Here is a 22509-nt window from a genome sequence, read left to right on the forward strand (position 1 = left end):
CACTCATCCATTTGCCATGGTCCTCTGACCTACACTCAAAAAGCTTAACTTTGAAAGTTATATTAAGGTAGATAGGAAATGCATAATATTAGCTTTTGGTCAACTATGAACCACTAGTTCAAAGAAAGATTTACTGACGTAATTAACTTCAATATGTTTCATGAGTATTTCTGTAAAAAATATACCATCTAACTATTTTCCTTAATACTTTTTAATGATCTTTCCAATTTTACCACATTATTTAGTTAAATCAGTTAAGTCATATTCTAGGAAACAATGTTGATAAATTCACCTTTAGCCAATTATATTGCTAATACAAATGTAAAAAAAATCCTAAACAGCATGGAAAAAGCCTTACTCATGCTACATGTCCCAAATACAAGAATATAAAAAACAACCTTTTTTGCAACATGGAACAACTATATTTGAGTAGCTAACATTTATAGTACTGCAATTCGTTTTGTATAACTATCCTGGGGTGTTAGGAAAGATACAAAAACATGCTGAAATCATGCATTAAAATGCCATTTGGAGGAAGCATATTCAGGATAAAAGATGACAAGTTAGTTCCATATCAATATTTATAATTTCAATTACATAAATACAGAGGCTGTTATTTGTTCCTCTCCAATGAATTAGTAATAGGTTAATTAAAAACATGCTATACATCACAAACTCAGGTAACTAGCATGACAGTAAACCCTTTATCAGTTTGAGAAACCAACAATAAAATCCACCATGCATAGTACAGCCTACCACCTTGGTAGTGTCCAATGTTTTTGCTCCATCCTTGGTTCTTATTGCTCTCCATTGGTACCATGTATACCATGAAGCCATATGTTTGAAGCATGTAATGGGGATGGGGAGGTTATAATCAATCATTCAGCCACTTTTTCCGAAGGACTAGCTTGCACATTAAAAATACAGATGTTGTAGTAAGATACTTGTCAGAAACAATATGCAAATTATTACATTTTAATAGGTAGGAGAGTTATTTATTTGCAACAGACCTTGGTCGCTTTAAAGTGGTGATCGATTGGTGCTCTTGGCAGAGTGGGACATCAAGTTGGGCTGCCCAAACCCTTCTTTGGGGCCATTTAGCCCTGTTGTATACCTGTCTCCAATCGTGTCATGTCTCCCTAATCCTGTTCCTACAAGGTCCTGCACCCAGAAGTCTCCGGAATTACATGAATATTATGTCACATCACCAGTTGTGACCCAAAAAGAGAAACAAACAATTTAAATGAATGCATTTCTTACTACTTTTGGTAGAATCATCTGGAGCTCCCCCTCCCTCTTACTCTCTGTTTTCCATTACCATGCCCTTCTATCACAAGCCTCTTCATCTCGCAGAACTTCAGCATCATTTTGACAGGTAAGATCTGGAGCACCCCTACAATGGGTTCGTTGGCATTGGCATGTTCAGACAAGGCAAGAAATTGCAGGTTCCAAAACTCGGAACGAATGCCAATGTGCACTGTCAAACACATATCTATATTGTTAATTCAATTTAAAAACATTATGCTCACTATATTTTTATTCAAGTTCATTTGGAAAAAAAACTTTCTTCTACTCCAATTTGAATATGATATATGCATATATATATCATGAATTGATCCATCGGCAATTATATATGTTATATGCCATTTCCAATTGCTCATTCAACCCCATGGGATGCACGGTATTCAAATGTTTTGTCTACACTATCTCCCTTTGGAAGAATTGTTTGCTGTTGTCAGTTCCAGGGAAATGCTTGCAGGCTTGTTTAATGCTGGAGTTTATGGGATAAATTTCAACAGGTGAGCTTTTAAACAGAATATTTGATTGTTTGTTTGCCGCTCACACTGTACTTTTCGAGCCGAAATTAACTTGGTTACACCATGGTAGTGATATTGATTTAGATCACTGAGGTGTTTCTTTTCAGTTTGCACACAGTCCTAATTTTAGATTCGCTACTGGTGCACTCAGTGACCGAATCACTGGCTTTGGCTGTGCTTTTTTCAGTCATATTACATCTCTGGGTCCAGCAGGCTTTTCACTTCTCAGATTTCAGCGAGCTTGTTGCTTTGGAGTCACATCAAATGTATTGGTATTAGTCTGTGGGGTGAAGTACATGATGTGTGAGTTTTCCGTCAATTACAACAGTTTTAAAGTTGAATTATGGTGTATGTTATATTATTTGCTTATAGTTTTGTCCTGACAAAGAGTCCAAGTGATCCGAAATGCATTGGAGCTTATGGTTCATGAATGTTCAACCATATTCAACGAGATATCCACTTAGAAGAGTCAATATTTAAAAATAATTGTATAATTAATGATGGATTGAAAAAAACATATATATAGTGAGTACCATTTTTTCAAACTGAATGAGCCATGCGCTACACATTCTACAGAGCGCACGTTTTGCAAGTAGCTATTTCTTGGTTACTGACGGTGGTTGTTGTAAAGAAAACACACCAAGGCAGCACGTCTGCAATGATAAAAATTGGTACAGTTGGGTGCCCTCCAGAAGCCAAAGAGCAACTCAGCTATTTCTGACCTCTTCTTTCCATTACGCTCTTTCTTCAAACGTCTCCCCCACTGACTCCCACTTAATAAATCAACTTTCACTTCCAATGAAACACATTTGGCTTCTTCAAAGAATTTACAGACCCAAATTGACATACACCTTCACTGTAGCAGACATCAATAATAAACCTACCTACCAATTTAACTACACTTCCAATAAACATTAAGGGGGCCTGCAGTACTAACCTAAGATTCTCAACATATATAACAACACTTACACAGTGAGAAAGCAAAACTATTGGCAGGTCATTTCAGCCCTACCTCTCCTAGAAGAGAAGCTTGCTTTCCTTATATTTTCTGACCATTATAATACCATTTCTCACATCGTGGATGTTGAAAATGTGGGATTTCTGCAGGAGCACCTGGATTTGTTTTTGCCTGTTGGCTGAACCCTATTTTTGCTGGCTATAGAGCTCTGTAGACTTTACCCTTGCTAACAAGTGGTAAAGTGCTTGTGCTCTTCCTTTCAATATGATGAAACTGCCATACCCCTGTTAGGCATATTTAACTTACCTACAAGTCCCTAGTATATAGTATACCAAGTACCCAGAGCCTATATGGTAATTATTACCATTGGGCTGCAGCACATATCGTACCACCCAATGCAGTGACAGGACAAACATGACTGCAGACCTGCCATATGTAGCACAGAGGTACAGGTTTTAACTGCAAAGTCAACCTGTCAACATGTTAATCCCGCCTTTAAAATTATAAGTAATGCCTAAGTACCTTTTACTGCCCATTAAGGCAGAGAGCATGATATTTAAAAATAGGACATGTAAAGGTTAATGTTAAATACGTCTTTGCAGTCACTAGCACCTCAAAGCTATTTTCACTGTAGTAAGGCTGGCTGTTCCATGGGAAAGCACTGGAATACAATATTATGTTTAATCAATAGTATACCCAACTATGAGCTAGAGAAACATATACATGACGACGTTTAATAGTTAGTCAAATTCAATTCATTGGTAAAGTAGAATTCTGTCTAATTGTTACAGAAAAGGTGCATTAGAAAAGTTTCCTTTTGGCTGCCTAAAGACTCTGGTGGTCTTTCTGTAAATATTCAGTCAATTGGCAGCTTATGGCTGCCCTTTGGTGAGGCGTGAACTGGTGTGAACTGCTCCAAGGAACGCAGTAGGTTAATCTGAATGGGCAGAGATGAACGATAGGAGCCTTATAGAATATGGAGTGTCTTTGATTGATAGAATACGGATGGGCGGCGGGGAAGAGTGTCTTTGCCATTAAAGTGTGAAGACCTGCCTTAAGCTCACATCCTTAATTACCGCGATCTGCTGGTGCTTTTCAGATGACACTTGGGACAGTCTTGAAAGAGGTCTCCCCTCTCATAGGCAAATTTTAGCTGACACTTGGGCAGGGCACTTCTGTTGTCTTTCAAGCCAGTCATGCTCCAACCACAGTGGACCTCTTTGGACATTACATTGTTACATCCTGTTTGACAGGTCTGTGGGGTCTATACATAACTTACGGGATGCATTTCGAAGGAGGGAAACACAATGGCAAAACACTTTGGGCCTCATTTGGATGTCAGTCGGAAAGCCTCTGACCTCTGGTCAGAGGCTTTCTGAACGACATCCTGGTTTAAACTCCAACCAACTTATTTTAAAAAGGTGGTCGAAGTTATACCAGCCGGTCAAACCGACTGGCTTCCAATGGGCTCAAGGAGCCTGTCAGCCAGTCAAAAGCCATACATAATTCTGAACGGACGGCATTTTTCCCCTTCGAGATTATGATGTTGGGCTTTCTGACATAGAAAGCCTGATGGAAAGAAATTTTGGGGGCCCCTAGCAGAGCCTCTTGTCCTTTGCAGCCTCCGGTTGATGGCTTGGGGTGCACTTATGGTGCCCCCCTGAAAATCCCTGCACTGTGTGGCAGGCACCATGGAGGGATTTACATAAACTACCATTTCTCTATGGGAGCTAGTGCTGCGGGCGGTTTCCGGTTCAACCACAAGCTACCATAGGGAAATTGAGATTGCATTTTCAGACCGCAGACCCTAGGTTGGTCAGCTCTGAAACTGCAGAGATTTTGGCCGGAGGCAACTCCGACCGACATCATAATCAGGCCCATAGTGTGTATCCATTATCTGGTTCCTGAAAGCTCAGCTTTGATTTTACCATGATTTTATTTCTGAGTTTGTTGTGGGCACAGGGACTTCCTAAGATTTTAGTGTTCAAAATGGAAGGAAATCAGGATAGCCTTAGTCTGCTCCCCACACACAGCTAACAGACCCAGCCTACAGAGTCCATTTTTAGTGTAACTGAACACTTTGGCTATCTTGAAAATACCCAAAGTAGGTAGTTAGATGCGGAATATTCAATAATTGGTTGGGGGGCTCTCCAGTGGGCATTCTGACTCACAACCCTGTGCCAGACATAAATGTGGCATCTCTAGGCACCCACTTCAGAACACTCCCAAACCTAAGGAGGATCAGGAGAGGACTGATCCAGATGTCTGCAACCTGATGAGAGCAGTGGAGAACTAGACCTGCTCTCTCTCTTGTCCCAAGGATAAAGACATGAACTCAAAGGGTCTTAAGGCTAACCTTCTAATAGAGCTAGAGGGACATGAAAAGCTACAAGAGGCCTTTTCCTGCAAGTGTTCAGCTGACCAGCGGCAATTGGACGTATACGGGACCCTCTATTGGCCTCCACACTGTAAGTCTCACAGTGCCTCAACAGTGGTCCTGGGAGGCTGTAGAAGCGTACTACTGTGGTGGAATAGTTTATTAAATGACTTTTGTGGTTAACCCTGACAACGACTGTGGTTAATAGTTGAGATGGATACTACCACCCCTCAACTAAAACTCCTATTTCTTACAATGCACCACTACTCAGGGGTCTACCCAAGTTCCCAACGTATTACTTATTGGTACAGAACACAAGAAAAACCTAGGCAATGTGACCTATTACATATTGGTGCAGGACACAAGCACAACCCAGTAAACCTGACCTGTCCCATGGGGCCTCTTGCTTGAGAGGTCAGTCAGAGGAAGGTCCCTGATTGCACAATATGGAAAATCCAGCAAAAGAAGGTTATTGGTCTCAATGCTGGTAATTTATTAAATTGATTTCAAAGAATGTTTAACAGACGGTGAACATACTATACATCCTTTTCATGAACAAAAAGTAATATATAAACATCATTACAGATAGATAAAAGTTGCGTTAATATTTTGTAAGTCAGACAACCCATTTAAGGAAGACATATAATACATGAATATCTGATGTGTCAATCTGGTACCTACTGAATTTATCATCTATGGTGACAACAAGTATGAACAGGTCTGAACAAGTATGAAACAATTTGCAGTTAAAAGTGGTCTTCATATATCAGATAAACTGAACACCTTACATCTTGCCTCAGGCATGGATCCACAAATATCTAACACCCATCTTTGACAGTGTCTTTGCAGTTTATGTTTGTTGCTCCGGTTAAACGGCTTTAAAAAGCTAATGGTCTGATTTTTACCCGCCAATACAGTGGTCCACCCACTGCATTTACAAGCAGATAAACCATAGTGTAAATCACAGCCAAGACTACTCTGCTTCCTCTATGAATAATCCCCTGTGATGGCCCTGGGGAATCAGGGCCATAGGAGAAATGGCTACATGTCCGCCTGGCGGAATTTAAATGAGCAGACAAGTAGTAATTATTTACTGTTCCTTACCGCCAGGTAAAACCTGTTGGTAAGAACAGTACAAACATTGTAATGCTCCTCCCACCATGGGAGAAGCCTCTTATGGTTAGGGTAGGATTACTTTTTTTATTTTCAAAAAGAAAACCCATTTTCAGGGTTTTCGTTTTGAAAAGAGAAAGAAATACTGTTTGCTACAGTGCTGCATCCCTCTGATGCAGTTCCATAGCAAACAGTAACATGTATTGACAGGAACTGCTGTGACGGCAGTTCCTGCCAATGCCTTTATAAATTACCGCCAGGTAGGCAATCATTTATACATCTGGTGGGTGGAGTAGTCTCGGCCTGGCAGATGTAAAGTTCTCCATCAGGCCAAAAGAGAATACTCCATTTGGCAGAAAATAAATCAGGCCCTAAGTTTTCATTGCTATTTAAATTGTTGGGCAATGTTGTTCACTCACAGAGAACCTGAACAAGATTGTGGAAAACAATGCTTTATTTTACTACTGGTGCCTATTCAGCTGTCTAACAACAATGGATTTAGTTGTTGTATGTTTACCTGAAAATTGTGTTAATAAAACAACATCTGTGACAACATCAAATCAAGGACTTTGGAGAAGTTGATATGTGGAGCATAAGTAGCTCTACAAAGAAATTGTAAAGAACCAATGGTCATATAATCAAAGTACTGATGATTGAGAATTAAAGTTAGTCAAAGCAAACAACATTCATTTTAGGTGAAAAGACATAAGCCAAGCAGAAAATCTAGGACTGTATTAGATATTTAAAAAAATTGAATTTCCAAGCATTAAACCAATTCAAGCACCAAGAATAGAATTTAAGCATCAAGTTTCATGTAGTCAAGGTTTTCAATGTAGTTATCGGAATTTGATTTGCAATTTATATTTCTTCATTCACTCATTTTTTCTAGTTATTGTGAACATCTTTTTTAACCAAATACTCTCTTGTATTCATCTCTGGTCTCAGAAAGATTATGTAAATCTTTGGAGCAAATATGCAGTAGAGAACACCAGCACCAGAGGACAAAATTGCAAAAATCTCTACAGCCACCAGGTATTTTCCTTTTGTGCTGAGATAGGCTGGAATAAAAGAGAGCCACACACTGACAAACACCAACATGCTGAATGTGATGAACTTTGCTTCATTAAAGCTATTTGGCAAATTCCGAGCCAAAAATGCAATCAAAAAAGTTACACAAGCCAAAAGTCCCATAAAGGCCAAAATGCAATAGAACATCAGGATGGAGCCCTCATTACATTCAGCTATAATCTTCCAATTGCCAGCACTGTTGTTAAGTTCTGGGAATGGTGGTGATGTCCCTAGCCAGATAACTCCGATGGCAAACTCTATGAAGGAGCAGGACAGCACAATGAGGTAGGACGTTCTGGAGCCTACCCACTGTCTTAAGCTACTGTTGGGCCTTGTGGCCTTGAAGACAAGGAGTACTGTGATAGTTTTAGCCATCACACATGAAACACAAAATGAGAAGGATATGCCAAAGATCACCTGACGGAGCATGCATGTCACTCTCGTGGGTCGCCCAATGAAAATCAAGGAACAGAGGAAGCACATCATGAGGGCAACAAGAAGAATGTAACTGAGCTGTAGGTTGTTGGCTTTCACAAGTGGGGTCTGCCGATATTTTATGAAAATACCCAATGTGAAAAAAGCATTGAAGAAGAGGAAGATGGCGACCACAGCTAAAATGAAACCAAGTGGATCCTCATAGAGCAGGAAGTCAATATCCTTCGGCATGCATCTGTCTCTTTTGATGTTTGACCAGTGGTCCTCTAGGCACTTTATGCAGTCAATGGAATCTGAAGAATATCAGAGATGATACATTTTACAACATTTTATTGATGGATCACATGTCACAGTTGGTATATACTGAGTAAGAAAGAGAGGAGGCCCCACCAGCCAGAGGCACCAAGGCACTACTTTATAGTGAGAAAGAAATGTTTGTCCCTTGGGGAGAAAAACAAACTCGGATTTACACAAACAAAACTTCAATCACATTCAAAGGCCCCAAGCAGCGGGGAGTGCACATATACTAAGAACACTCAACTGAAACACCAAGCCCAAGAATGTAGTGGCAGAGTCTTTATTAATAACATCTTAAAAACCAATTCCTATTATAGGTACCACAATGTTCATTTAAAAATCTGAATTGCCTTACAATTCTAAAAAAACAATGACTCTAATGTACAATAAAAATATTTCATACTAGGCACAGTATATCCAAAGTACATTTGAAATCAGCTTATTCCTTATGTTATGACACATATACATCCCATAAGAACAAATTGTCAATTAGAATAAAACATTTGAAACAAGGATATACAATAACAGCAAAAAATGTTTTTCATAAGGAGAATTATGAAAACCTAATACGGAGACACTATTGCACAGGTTTTTTGAAGGAGAAGGAGCACCAGGATCGATACGACATGAAAAGTGCACACTGGTTGTGGATAAACACCCAAAACGGTTACCCAGACTCTGAGCAGCTGGGCCCACTGCTGGTATTATAAGCCTAACCTTCACCATAAAGAACAAATCTACAGCAAATTCCCCCGGTTATTTAAACTCCGGAACTTTTCAAAAGATGATTGAGTGGGGACCACACACCCTAGTCTCCCTGTAGTGCCATAAGATATCTATCCCTCAGAACAGAGGATAGAATTTACCTAAACCCGGTAGTCCGCACTTGTCCTACTTTTTAAATACATTGCATCATGTCCTATGGGCTATCTAGGGCCTGAGCTAGGGGTGACTTAAATGTATTAAAAAGGAAGGTTGGGCCTGACAAAAGGTTTATTTTGCTAGGGCGACATGGCACTTTTAAACTGCACCCAAGCAGGCTGCCCTGGCAGGACTGAGACATGTTTAAAGTGGGTGGCAAAATTAGTGCTGCATGTCCACTTGTAGCATTTACTTTACAGGCCCTGGTACAGGTTGTGCCACTTTACTAGGGATTTACAGGGGTGAAGGACACAGAGTCCAACCAAAACAAAGTCAACCAACAGGAGGGTTGAAGCCAAAAAGTTAGTGGTAAACAATGCCCAGGATATCAGGTCTAACAACAGTCCATTTGGCATGCATTTTGTTTTAGAAGTCTCCATCCATGTCAGTAGAAGCACTTTCAGTCATTTCACATGGTCCTCTTACATGTTTAAAACATTCTCATCACTTCCTTCCTTAGGAGGTCTACCTAAGGACTATCAGATCTTCTATAGCAAGTATCGCATAAAGCAGTCCATGCACAACCCAAACAATCCCAAGATCTCAGATCAAAATGCTAACCATTGAAAAGTGATTGAAATAATTGTTCACCCAGCTTAACAATTACATGGCAAGAATCTCATAGTCGATGCTCAGGCTACCCTCTCACATCTACAAGGAATGAATCTTTATTGCTGTCATCTAGAATGTCCTCAAAGATCATGTGGATTGAAAATAAAGTTGTATCTAGACTTTTAGGCTGCTTTTGACAGTCAAATCATAATCTCTCATGAATTATACAGCTCTGAGACATTGGGAATCAATTAAAGTCTTTGGACTGATCTTCTTTCTTATAAAATGCACATAGATCATCTGGATTCAGTCTTTCACCTCGTCCTCACTTTCCTAAAAATGTGCTGCACTGTTTGTCTCTATCACTGCTTTCATCCTGTATAACACCCATCCCTCTCTCATCAAGGCATGTTGGCATGTTGGCCAATTTATTTCATCTTTGGAAATAACATTCATATACTGTTGATACCTCTCTGCACTTACTACTTGATGACCCAGAACCATCTAAAACAAAATGCCAAAAAGAGAAATATGGTTGATTGTGGATCTCTGAAACCCACATTTTAAAACACTAAACCAATTTTAGGAGGTTTTCTTAAGCAAAAAGAGTTACTTTCATGATATACAAGATGTGTACTGCATTGCATAGAAAGTCTCAAAAAACTATTAAGGATGGGCTACTATCACTAAATTTCTCTGCCCACATCCACTGTGTGAGGCATGGAAGTACCCAGGCAGATAAAGCTAGCAATGACTCTCATGCACTGGAAGAAATCTCTGTATGTGCCAGGGTTACTGTTTTTTTGTTTTACGGAAATAAGCCCCCATTTTGGGTGTTCATTTCAGTAAAACTAAAAGTGAATTTTAAGTGGGAAAAACAAATATGGTGCCTGCTCACATTGCACATTCCAGCTACATAAAGGACTGGAAAACCTGGCCATGATATCTAACTCTACTGGGACAAATCCAATTCAAACTGATTGCTGTGGTTTTAAGTGTGGGGGGTGAACATTGATGTGGTCCTTTCATGATGACCCAAGCAAGTGCAAACTAGATAAGACATCTTGACAGGTCATTTGAGGTTTACAGATTTGCCAAAAGGACAGTGTTGATTTAGCAGGGAAGTCAACTTATTTAAATGCATTTGCATTAATTGGAGGAGCAACACAGGAATGACACTGGACTGTGCAGCTCAAATGAGGTTGAAGCCAATTTAGCCAAGATTCTATTTGGTACTCAATGGAGTGATGCATTTGTAGTGAAGGAAGCCAAAGCTTCTAAGAAGTTACAACTGATTTAGACAACTAGCTATAGGATCCACTCAGGACCTGTGCCTGTGTAGGTGCAACCTAAAAGAATGGAACTGATTTGCCAAATGGCATGGAGTCTACCTCGTTATAGCATAGCTGCACCCAAGGGAAGCACAACTTGCAATAGATTCAATCAACTTTATATCAATCAATCCTTGTGGTCACTCGAACAGCAATATTGTTGTGACAAATGTTGTCCAATTGTGATTAGCACACTGATTACAGCATAGATTTGAGAATGATGGGAAAATGCCAGTCCTTCTGTTCAGTATGTTAAAGATAATACAGCTGTGTGGAAGTTTTTCATGAATACTCAGGGATCCATCATTCACAATCTAAGTCACAGTGATAAAAAGTAGTTCAATTTTAGAATCAGTAAAACAATCTTGTATTCATCCATGTTTCCTAGATATTGAGCTGATTAGGAGACAAAGATTTGAGAGGACAGTTTGGTTTGTCACTTTAGGTGGGTGGGCTAGGTGGTTAGAATGTTGAGGAGAAGGGTGGGTAGTGGGTGAGGGAGAATGTGCCCGGGGTAAGGTTTGGGATTGGGAGATGAGCATGAAAAGCAGTGATTTGGCTGTGTGCTGAACGTAGGGTATATGCTTTGCAGCACAATGACAGGGCCTTCAAAGGTGTAACAGCTATAGGGGTTGAAATCAATAAAATTAGGCAACCTAAAAGGTTAGGTATGCATGAGCATGACAAGCCTGTGTAATAGCAACTCTTGAGATAGGGGAGGGTTAGGTTTGTGGACTGGGTGGGCGTTAGGAGGAAATGTCACAGAAAATGTCACCTGAAGTATATCCTGGGCAAACAGTTACAGTACTTAGCAGTGTGGTAGTGAAAGCCAGAGGATGGTAGGAGTCAGTCTAGAATAGATATAGGGGATGGAATAGAAATAGTAATAGAATGTGTAGGATGTGTTGCATGGTTAGAGTGGAAGGGATATTTGGAATATTTGGTATGGACTGGGACTGGGTTAGAGAGGAACGGAGGGTTGATTGCAGGATAGGAGGATGTTATGAACTCTAAGAGCAAAGGAAATGATGAAGCAGATGGCCACGTGGATGGAAATGACATATCAAGATGCAGTAAGGCAGAAAGGTGAGAAGGTAGAGGGGAATGGAAAATGAAATGCTGGAGTGGGTTTGCTAGAATGTAGGAGGCATAAGAATGATAAGGATGGAGAGAGGGTGTGAGAATGTCAAGACAGATGGTTGTGGTGCAAATTCAGAATTTTTCAAAGGCCATCGGCCCCTCCGAAGCCAAAAGCTGAGATCGGATTTAGCTTAAATATTCTCTGAGTCTCCCCAGGAGTGGTGTAGTACAACTGAGGATTCAAACAGATTAATTCTCTGATTACTAGTTGATTCAGGTAATTTATTGTGTGCAAAATACAGTGAGGCCTCTTGGCATCCAAGAAATCTCACAACCACACACTACCACCATTGTAGGTGTGATCAGGTTGCACAGCTCTGAAAATGTTACAGGTGATTTACCCAAACTCTCTTTGGGATCCAATGACGATGCAAATGCTTTATCCAACTTTCTACAGGGCACATCCATGACAGCTTGAGTGTGATGGATATGCATCTCCAAAGAGGTTACAAATGATTAGAGTCTACAGATTCTACCTAGGAGTCATATAGATGCAACGTTTCGAGGTGCATCTCCACAGAGATGCATTCATCTTTTTTCCCAGGAATGACATTGGTGTGACAAAGGGTAATGACACAGGTGTTTATTTGTAAATATCAAGGTGTCTCAATAGCAGAATTTGGGAATAGAAAGAGGGGACTTAGAGGTGGGAACAATAGATGTGCTGGTTTCCATATTGGTTGAATAAGACTAAAAGCTATTAGAGCAGTAGAGGAGTTCAAGAGGATTTGTTCAGGCATAGAGTTCACAAAGATGTGAAAGAGACAGAAGCATGCAATTATAACAAGCCTGAATTAAAAAAAGCAAAATTCAGAATTTCTAGAGTTCACTTATAAAGGGAAACTCCAGAAGTGCTGGATCTCTGGGCTAATGGGGTAATTTAGGCAAGGGCAATCTGTATTCAGATATATCAAACCCCTCAGTGGCCATCCCTATGCTTTCAGAGAAGCCATTGCCATGCCCGGTTCCTAAGAATGCACTGATTGTTTACTGAGCTGCTTCCACATTTTACACAGCCATTTAGCAACTAAAAGGGGTATATGCTTTTGTAAATAAAAAATAACTAATGCCCAGACGTGGGACTTTTTCTCCCAGGGTGTGAGGGTACTTTTTCTTTTCTGTTCAAGACGACTGGGCTTTAACTGCCAGCCCAAAAGAAAAAAACTGCACCTGACTGTCCATACTGAATAGGATGGATGGTCTAAAGTACTTGTAATGACAGACTCAAGTCTGTCAGTCAGTCAGTGTAAGGCATTGACCAGTGGAGCCAATGAGGGCATCATCAGTGAAAACATGACGGACTATCCAACTCTAAATAGGGCAGGTGGATCGTCAAAAGAAAGTTGCGTGTCCTAGGCGATTGAGGGGGGAACAATCGCCTGGGACACGCAACTTTCTTTTGTGCTAGACCACTAATTGGTTTCGGTTTTCTAATTACATAAATGTAATTTTGTAACTTGTGAACGTGGCCAGGCTCTGTTTTTGGACGGTGAATTACGACCGATCCCCTTTTGTGAATCAACAAATCTTTGTATTACTATGTTCTCTAATTCTCTCTCTTACCCACTCACTCTTTAGCACTCTTGCTTTATGCACGTTCCCTCTGGAGCAACCTGTTGTCGTATATTACAGAAATTGAAAATTTAAATTGCCTCAAAGGAAAATAAATGTTTGGTGATTTAGATTTTGGATGTTGCCTTTTTATGTTGGAATGTTATATTTAATATTGTGAGCTACTTTAAAAAAAAACTTTCTCATTCAGCTCGTGATTAAGTAAATGATATAACTAGGTGAGGGCCTCTTGCTCTGGTGTATCAATAATTGGTTCAGGACCACTGTTTTTTGTAGCAGAAATCCCCATAGGGAGCAGAACTCATTACAGGAAACAGTAAAAGCACTACGAGCAATTATGTGGGGAGGAGAGTTGTTTTGCAAACCCTGAAAGAAATGGAAATCAGAAAGAGAAAACACATAAGGATCTTTCAGTACTATGTGAACAGCTTAGTAAAGAAAAAGTTAGACTTAAGTGTCCTTTAGAAGCTAAAGTAGTAGTCAAATTTATCCCAGATTCAGGTTTCCTATTGTTTGGGGATTTTATGGCAAGGCTTGTTTGAGACCATTAGGTGGCATGGTGGAAGAATAGTCCAGGCTGAGACAGAACTTATCTGTGATGTTCTGGAAACCTTCCACAATCAATTGTGTCTCTGGTTATTAACTGGGACAGAGATCTTTATCTGTTTAGAAAAAACTCAGAAGAATCCCCTTGGCATTCCTTACAATTTGGAGAGAATTAGATTCTATGCTGGCAAGGTAGCCCAACGTTTTTTTGCATGAGTTATTAAACATGGCCTTGTGAGGAGTATAGCTTTTATGTGAGGTTTTGGGGATACCTAAAAGGAGGACAATACCACTATCAGTGTGTGATAACAATTGTATTCTTGACATTTGATGTGAAGTCTTAATTCATAATGATAATGATAACCATTTTTAGGTGGTAATGGGCCTTATTTAAAGTCTAGTTAGTGCCCCACTGGCCTTTCAGGTCATCAAAGGCTATGGCCGCCATTCCCCTGATGGGGGCCTGTCCATACGATTTAGAGGTCCCCATGTGGCTTGCAGAGATCTTGGTGCCCTAATTAGAGTTGTTACTGCAGCGGCTCCTTTGAAGGCACAAAGACTTTATCATAATATTTTACTGTGCCCACTTATCAAAGTAATTTCCAAAGTTGGACTTTATTTTTGTAGAATAAAATAATAATGTCCTGACGAGTACAGAGCATGTCAGGGTCATTGATGATTTCCCTTCCAGGAAACCACCATGTCTTGAAGGATGGTCCCACATAGGGTACACAAATGATAGCCCCCTTCACTGAAAACGTGGGGCAGCTGCCAATACCACCAGATCATTCTGTGGTCAGGTTCTCAGGTCACAGGTTTCTGCTGATGAATTTGACCGAGGTCCTGTGGAGGAAACTCAGCAGGTCCCCACCTCTAAATGGGTAGGGGAGAATTGTGAGTTTGTCAAGTTGGTCTTTCTGTCATTTTATAGCAAATGCGCTGATCCATAGAATGCTAAATAATATTTAAAGTCTTTATTGGGAAGATTGAAAATTTAACAATCATTGATTTGTGCTCCAATTCTAGTGAGGGTAAATCATTAAGCTATCACTAGACACATCAGTTCGGTAAAGAAGCCAAGGTGCAAGAGTTGTTTGAGCCAGATAAATATTTCTCTGATTTTTCAACATCATGGAGGTGATTGATTATGTTATTTATATACATAATCTCAGACGTCATGCTGAGAGCACTTGATCAGTTAACATAAGTGCCCAATCTCTATTTAGAGTTCAGATGCTTCCTCAACAGATCAGCATTAACATTTATCCATCAAAGACTACACTGTAAGTGGAAATTGTGGATGCAAAGACACACATCCTGAACATGAACTGTAGAATCAACATATTTTCTCTTCAGTACAAAGATCAACGGAATGTGAGCACTTTTTAGAGGGAACATTTCTCTAATATGCACACATGGAACCTATATTGAGGGCACAGTAATTTTGTTTCTGAGTCAGACAGTCTCTGGTTTGCAAATGGTTATGCAATCATGCCTTCTCCTTTTTGGACCACATCTCTGTGGACTTTATAAGTTTTTTTTATTAATGACCAAAGTATATACACTTGCTTGAATAATAGTATTATTTTCTCCAATAAATATGTGACATGGTTCCTTGAAATGTTTGCAACTGTGATTCAACAACTTCCGATTTACAGGTCCTGGGTATTGTTTCATTGGAATACAAATCAAGCAACCAGTCATTTTATAACTTTTTTTAAGACCTAGTTGCAACCTTATGTAATTCTGGCTGAGCTTGTGCATAAGCACTATTGACAAATATATGGGTAGAAGATTCTTTGATGAAACAGAAGTTCATTGAAGATAGGATAAGCGAATCTGGCATACGTGTAATCATGCTGAAAAAGAAGAGAATCTACAGTCACATCCAAAAGTAACTATCACACTCTATAGCCATTATCTATCGGTTACAGGGGAAAAGGAACCAATAGTGTTGTCTAGTTCCTATAAAACCTATATAGGATCTGCACGTCTAGACAACATATACTGCCAGCTTGGTGTCCGGACTGACACCCCCACCGGGTATGTTGGCCTATTTGCCAGTTAGCTCACAGTGCCACTAGAAACTCCTCTTATCAAGGAGAGAATAGTTATTTGGCAACTATCGAACATGACAACCCGATCCCTCAGAATCCTGAAAACAGTGTAATACTTTTCACTCAGTCACTCATGCTCACTTTGTCTCAGAGAGATACACAGAACAAACAATATGGACATTTCAATAAGCATTTATTGAACATTCATCATTCTAGTGTAAAATAGGTGTGCTGAAACAATCTTCAGACAGTAACAGATATAAATGATTTGAAGCACTAACAAAGTAAGGGAATTAACCTTGTCCATAGTAATTATGCAGGAGATGGTGGTCCTGCTGAGTATCCAAGAATCCAAGGATCCTCATTCATAATGTATGAGGCCATTGTTCAGGGAAAACCCCACGTTCTGTAGGCAGTACTGTAACTAGGTAAAGGGTCAGTCCTAGCAGCCCGTTATGTATGTAATGTAAGGATGGATATAGGGGAAAGGTAGGGATGTTACCCTAGCCTATATTGGGGTTCCAATATGGAATATAACAATAGTGTTCCCAGTGGATGTTATGCTTTTGGAGTATGAGGCCAGATAATGAGTACTTTGCTGCATCACTTCTCATCTCTCAACCATCATCCTTAGATCTCATATGTCATCTACCATCCTACTTTTCACAAATCCATCATCCCTACTTCTCATTTGTCATCCCTATTTCTCATCCCTACTTCTCATGCATCAACCTACTGCTCACCCCGTTTCCTTATCAAACATAATTATTTTTCATCCATTAGCCACTATTGCTAATATTATTTATCTATCATTCATCTTTACTGTTTCTAGTCCCTCCTTCTCATCAATCTTATCCCAACTTGTTTTTCATCATCCTTACTTCTAATCTATGAACCCCAATTCTCATCCCTATTCATCATCCATCATCCCTACTTCTCATTCCTATTTCTCATCCATCATCTATGCTTTTCACTACTATTGCTTATCTCTCATCCATTATCCAGCCTCCTTGCTTCTCATTCCTAAATCTTATCCATCACTAATGATCCATCGCCTATTTTTCTCATCATCATCTCTCAAACATCATTCTCATTTATCATCCCTCTTTCATAGTAAGACACAATCAATGTTCTGAAACAGCCTTTCCCTGATTGGTAAGCAACAGCCAGAGTTAGGACAGTGGGCTGAATTCCACTTTCCAATGAAAGACAGACATCTCATCTGATGAAAGCTTTGATGGTTTGGGAAAGACATAGGGGCTATGTGCCAGGTTTATAAATCTACACCTTGAGAAAGGGATATATGATTTTATAAACACAATCTACTTACAATTTCATAAGGAGCACACACTATTACGATAATATTGCATAGACATTGATGTAGTCACTTTGGTTTTGTTATCTAAAATGACAAGGATAGTCTTGAGTAGAATTCTAGGATGTCTGCCATTCATAGAATCCTCCACAAGAATAGTTCATTTTAAAACCCTCCTCATCATTGGTGATATGTCTGGTCTTCAGTGCAATGCTTCTTGTTCAATTACGACATTTATTTTTTCAATGAGTATCCATTCAGTAAGTGTACCTGTCCAAAGAGAGTGCACATGTCTTCTTGCAAAGCCTTTGACAATGTGATTGCTACAACAGTTGGCATCGATACAACATGAGGTGTCTTCATCCTTATTTGCACTAAGGAATATGAGTACCCAGAACATCAGTTATGAAGTGACCCCTGTGGTTCATCCTGGAATCCAGAGGCAGGGATTCAAACAGCTGAAAATAATTGAATGGATATCCGCTGACTCTTAAGCAAAGCTGAAATGGTTCCTGTTGAATAGCTCAAAATGGTACCGATGTCTGAGTTTAATAAAGCAGATTCCCCAAGATAAGGACTGACCTTCCAACCAGTTACTCTACCAGGATGGGTGCTGTTTTTGGAGATTTCAAGTTGGTTGTTGATCAAATGGTAAATGTTACCTGGTTTAATCTTGGTATTGGTGGCTGTAAGAATCTCTGATCTGACTTGGAGCACCATCATCCGGGGAAATATTGCATTGTGTCTTGATAATGGATGATAATCTTGCCCAAATCAATTTTATTTATTAATTTTACCATCCCCAGAAAACTGAGAGGCTGAGCTGCCCAACAAGAACTCCTTCATGTGAATACAGGAATATATATATATCTCACAGGTTACATGGGTTGTATATCACAATTGTTACCGCTTCATTCTAATCCCAATAAGGAATCTTAACCACTTAGTATACCTTCATTGAGAGCTTATTCAATGTTGCTTATTAGTTAGTATGTCAATTAGATATCAAATTGCATCACTACCAATTTTGCTCCCTTTGTAGAATATGATCGCTTAGCTTAAACATATGCATCCACTCATTTTTCCATATTGTTCCCGCTACTAATCAATATTCATTCTGAGGTGCCAGAAAAGTTCAGTATTTTAGGGTGGGAAAATTATATACGTTCCTGGTTAGGGAAATAGTTGAGATTTATATGTCAAATAGTGGAAATGTCTTTCTTGCAAGGAAACAACTGATCACACCTGTTTGATTGGCAATGCTCCCATCAGGACAGGGCACGCAATGGAAGCAGCAAGTGGGGCGTCCTATGATGGCCGACTTTCTGTACCCTGCAGCGCAACTTTCACTGCAGACTGACAGAGGGACCTAAAATGTAACAAACGTTAAAAAAAATCAATTTCCACAATATTTTTCACGATGTGTCTTGCCATCACTATTAACACTGTATAGCTCCAATGTGATCTAAGACCCTATTGCAAACATGTGGCAATCATGCTATTAAAAATAAATGTGAAAGATACCAACAGTAAGACAGCACCCATTGGCAACCAGAGAATTACCACTGTAAAACAGTCAAACCAGGGAAGTTGGATATGTTGTTCTGCCAATATATTAGTAAGAATTAGAGAATGGTTAATGATAATTCTGAATGCGAATCGACTTTTCCAATACTCTTTTTTTTTTAAACTGGGAAGCTACAATGAATGTAAATAGTGCAACAACTCTCTCTCTCTCTCTTTCTCTCTCTCTCTCCCCCTTCTCTCTATCTGATTAATTCTCTCTCTCTGACTCATTCTCTCACTCTCTCATGATCACTCTCTCAGCTGCAAAGAGCGAGTAAGGTGGCCCTGGCACTTCCATAATTGGCTTCCAGTTGCCCCAGGCCACTGGTGAAATGCCCGTTAAGATAAATAGATTGTCCACAAGAGTGGGATGAAAAGTGCAAGAGGAATAACGAGGCATGTGGTGAAATCCAGACACTGCTAACTTGGTATTTTCAGCAACCTGTCATTCTGCAGTACTGGCAGTGGGCTTGTATAAAAACCTTTGACTTTTATTTTTTCTTAAATTAAACACTGAGGGCTATTTGCCACATTACAAATCTACATTAAAGATTGTATTGTATATTACAAGACCATTCAATTAAATATGTTGCTCAAGCTACCCCACTACGTTTTAAGAAGGTCCGCCAAGTAGATATATATGCAGTGTATCATTAACTACCTCAAACTGGTCTATGATCGGTCAAACAGATAGGAAACTGTCTTTGTTAAGTTTGTGAGGGAGAAATCACATCTTGATGTAAACAGACAATCTGGCTTCTATTAGTTAAATACTTTTCTTTGAAAAATCCCTGGCTCGCACTTGTTAGCTTGTCACAAGGCATTCCTCAGAGCAATGTGCATATGTGTACGCATGGAGATTCAAATGCAAAAACAATACAAAGTAGTCAATCTCTCATATTGGTTATTGTACTTATTAGTTCATCTCCTGCCTGGGCAACCTCTCAAAACTCGAATCCCACCAACAAACATAACCATTCGGCATTTTAATGCACCACCTAAGCACCCAGCTTGTGCGAATAACTACTGCTTCACTATAGACACACCCTGTCTACAGTCAGGGGATTGTCAATATTGTGGCCAACTATGTTTGGGTTGGCCAACTTAACCTCCTCTTTCAGCTCTACCTGCATTCATTATTTTTTTTTCCTTTTTTTTTTTGTAGAAAAGGTTTTTATTAATTTGGGGAAGGGCTATAGCCATTAGAATATTGGCGATAGCGTATACAATAAAAATATTATGACAGAGTAAAACTGATGAATCTTAACTTGTATTTTCTGTACTGAGAATTTTTATGTGTCTTTTGTTGTACAAATTTTATTGATGATTTATATGGTATTTTGTAGCATGTATATTACTTTTATGATGACATTTTTTATCGAATAAAGTATCACTGACTGACTGACATACTATGATAGAAATAACATACAATACTTTTACCCCCCATCCAACCATTATTTTATTTTAATTTAAAGTCACTACTAAGTGTAAACGGCTTCCTACCTCTCAAAGCTGGCACTCACCTTACTTCATTCTATGGATCATGCTGTGCCAATATAAGTGTCATGTGCAAGAGTCCGAAACAGACTGGTATTTGGAAGACACAGTTCTAGAACACCCAGGAAAACTCAACGCTGTTTACTTTATGAAATCACGTTAAAGATCATCTGGGCACATTCTTGAATCATGCAAGTTTTGACTGATTTAGACCTTCAACACTCACTGCTAAAAAAAAACAATCCCTGGTGCCCTTACTAACGATGATGCCACCACAAACAGTACATTTTTACAGTGAATTTACATTGGTCGGTTCTTGGTTACTACATATCTGGTACAAACTAGTGTAAACCCATGTATGCCAATATGTGTGGGCGATTTTGTTGGGCGGTGTTGGGCTTCAAAAGATCTAGGCTCAAATTGTTGTCCCAGCTATCCAGTTGTAGCTCATCATAGAGGATGGCCGCTAAAGCAGGGATTATAAATCCCTACCCTATTCTGTAACCAACATAAGGGTTCTATCATGTGCATGTTGAATGGGCTACTGCACTTATTGTGCCTCTGCAGGCCTCAAAGGAAGCTTGCCGTCCAAAAAGGGCTTAGAATTCTTCTTCGTCAACAGAGAAATGGTTCTGCTTCTTGCGAACATTCCAGTGCAAACACTCAGCGAGGCTGTTGAACCAGTCGTTCACAGGGTCCCGGAAACAAATCGAAGGTAGAGGGTAACAGGAGGTAGTGATGCTGATACTGTCACCGTAGGATATTTGCTGTCTCTTCCGCCCATCGAAAGACACCCAAGCTGCATTCCTAGCATCCGAAGAAAGCATGATCTTCAATTCTACAACGGCAGGGACAACTATGGGCCGGAAAGACAGAGAATGAGGGCAGATTGGGGTGATCATGATTGCAGGAACATTCGGATGAATCATAGAGGCCCCTGCAGCAGCTGCGTATGCTGTGCTCCCAGTTGGTGTGGATACTATGACTCCGTCCCCTTGAACTGTGGTAATCAGATGTCCATCCAAGAAGACATCAACGTTGGACAGATATGAAGAGGGTCCCCGATCCACCACAACTTCATTGAGGACCTGATATTTTGTTATCTTACAAGGTTCCCGCTCGATGAAATTGACCATGCCCAGTCCGTTCTGGATCAATGACTTGTTATCCCTGGACTCCTTCACCACTTTAACTTTTAACCTGCTCTGAAGAACAAGTGCTGCATTGCCTTCGATAACCTGAGTAACTTGGGGCTGGAAGTTGTCAAAGTTAAAAGGAGTCAGAAACCCTATGGATCCAAGGTGGAAGGCCATTACTGGAGGCACATTATTTTGGAAAAGGGAAGATGCATAGAGTAAGGTCCCATCTCCTCCGAGGCAGATGATAAAGTCAAAAATTTATAGGTGCAAAGGTGCAAATGTACAAAATACAGAGGTGCAAAGTACAAATGTGCAAATGCGCTAAGGTACAAATACGCAATTCATAAAGATACTGTGCAAAAGAGAAGGGAAAAGAATGACATATTGGGAAAAACCCCTAAAATTAGAGCAACAGAGATACAGCAGGTCATTCAGTTCATTGATGTATATATTCTTACCACAAACTTAGAAACAAATAATTCAAATCTAAAATACATGCATACTTGTACATAGCAGCAAGGGGATACTCTAGCATCCATTCTATTGCTCAACCAATCCCCAATCTTTCACTATACCATTCTGAGATATATACCCAAACCTCCCTCCCCCGTGCCTTGCAGCGTACCCCTCTACAAGCATACAGGGCCTTTTCCTGATTGTATATTCCCAACAGTCTAGACAGCCGCATCTGAACATTTGGGGGTTCCGCATCTTTCCAGCGTGCAGTTAAGAGAATCCAATATACTGCTGCCCCTATAAATAGGGTATACGCTTGTTTTCTAACCAGGACCAGGGAACAATCATATCC

At 39.8% G+C, this 22509-nt stretch overlaps 2 protein-coding genes across 2 annotated transcripts in view; both read right to left on the bottom strand.

Moving 5' to 3' along the window:
• Positions 1-7150: 7150 nt before the first annotated feature.
• LOC146796881 (extracellular calcium-sensing receptor-like) overlaps positions 7151-22509 on the bottom strand; it is a 63877-nt gene continuing 48518 nt past the window's right edge. The window contains exons 5-6 of the mRNA XM_085631415.1: positions 18745-18868; positions 7151-8061 (exon numbers count right to left, since the gene is read on the bottom strand). Of these exons, the coding sequence (XP_085487541.1) occupies positions 7151-8061; positions 18745-18868 (1035 nt within the window). The remainder of the gene's footprint in view (positions 8062-18744; positions 18869-22509) is intronic.
• On the bottom strand, positions 21154-21956 carry LOC146796882 (NAD kinase-like; the record flags this gene model as incomplete). The annotated part of the gene is made up of 1 exon (XM_085630069.1): positions 21154-21956. A coding segment is annotated over one exon (795 nt), but the record flags the coding sequence as incomplete, so codon positions are not given.

The sequence above is a fragment of the Triturus cristatus genome, chromosome 10 (assembly GCF_964204655.1).
Source record: "Triturus cristatus chromosome 10, aTriCri1.1, whole genome shotgun sequence".
Lineage (NCBI taxonomy): Eukaryota > Metazoa > Chordata > Amphibia > Caudata > Salamandridae > Triturus > Triturus cristatus.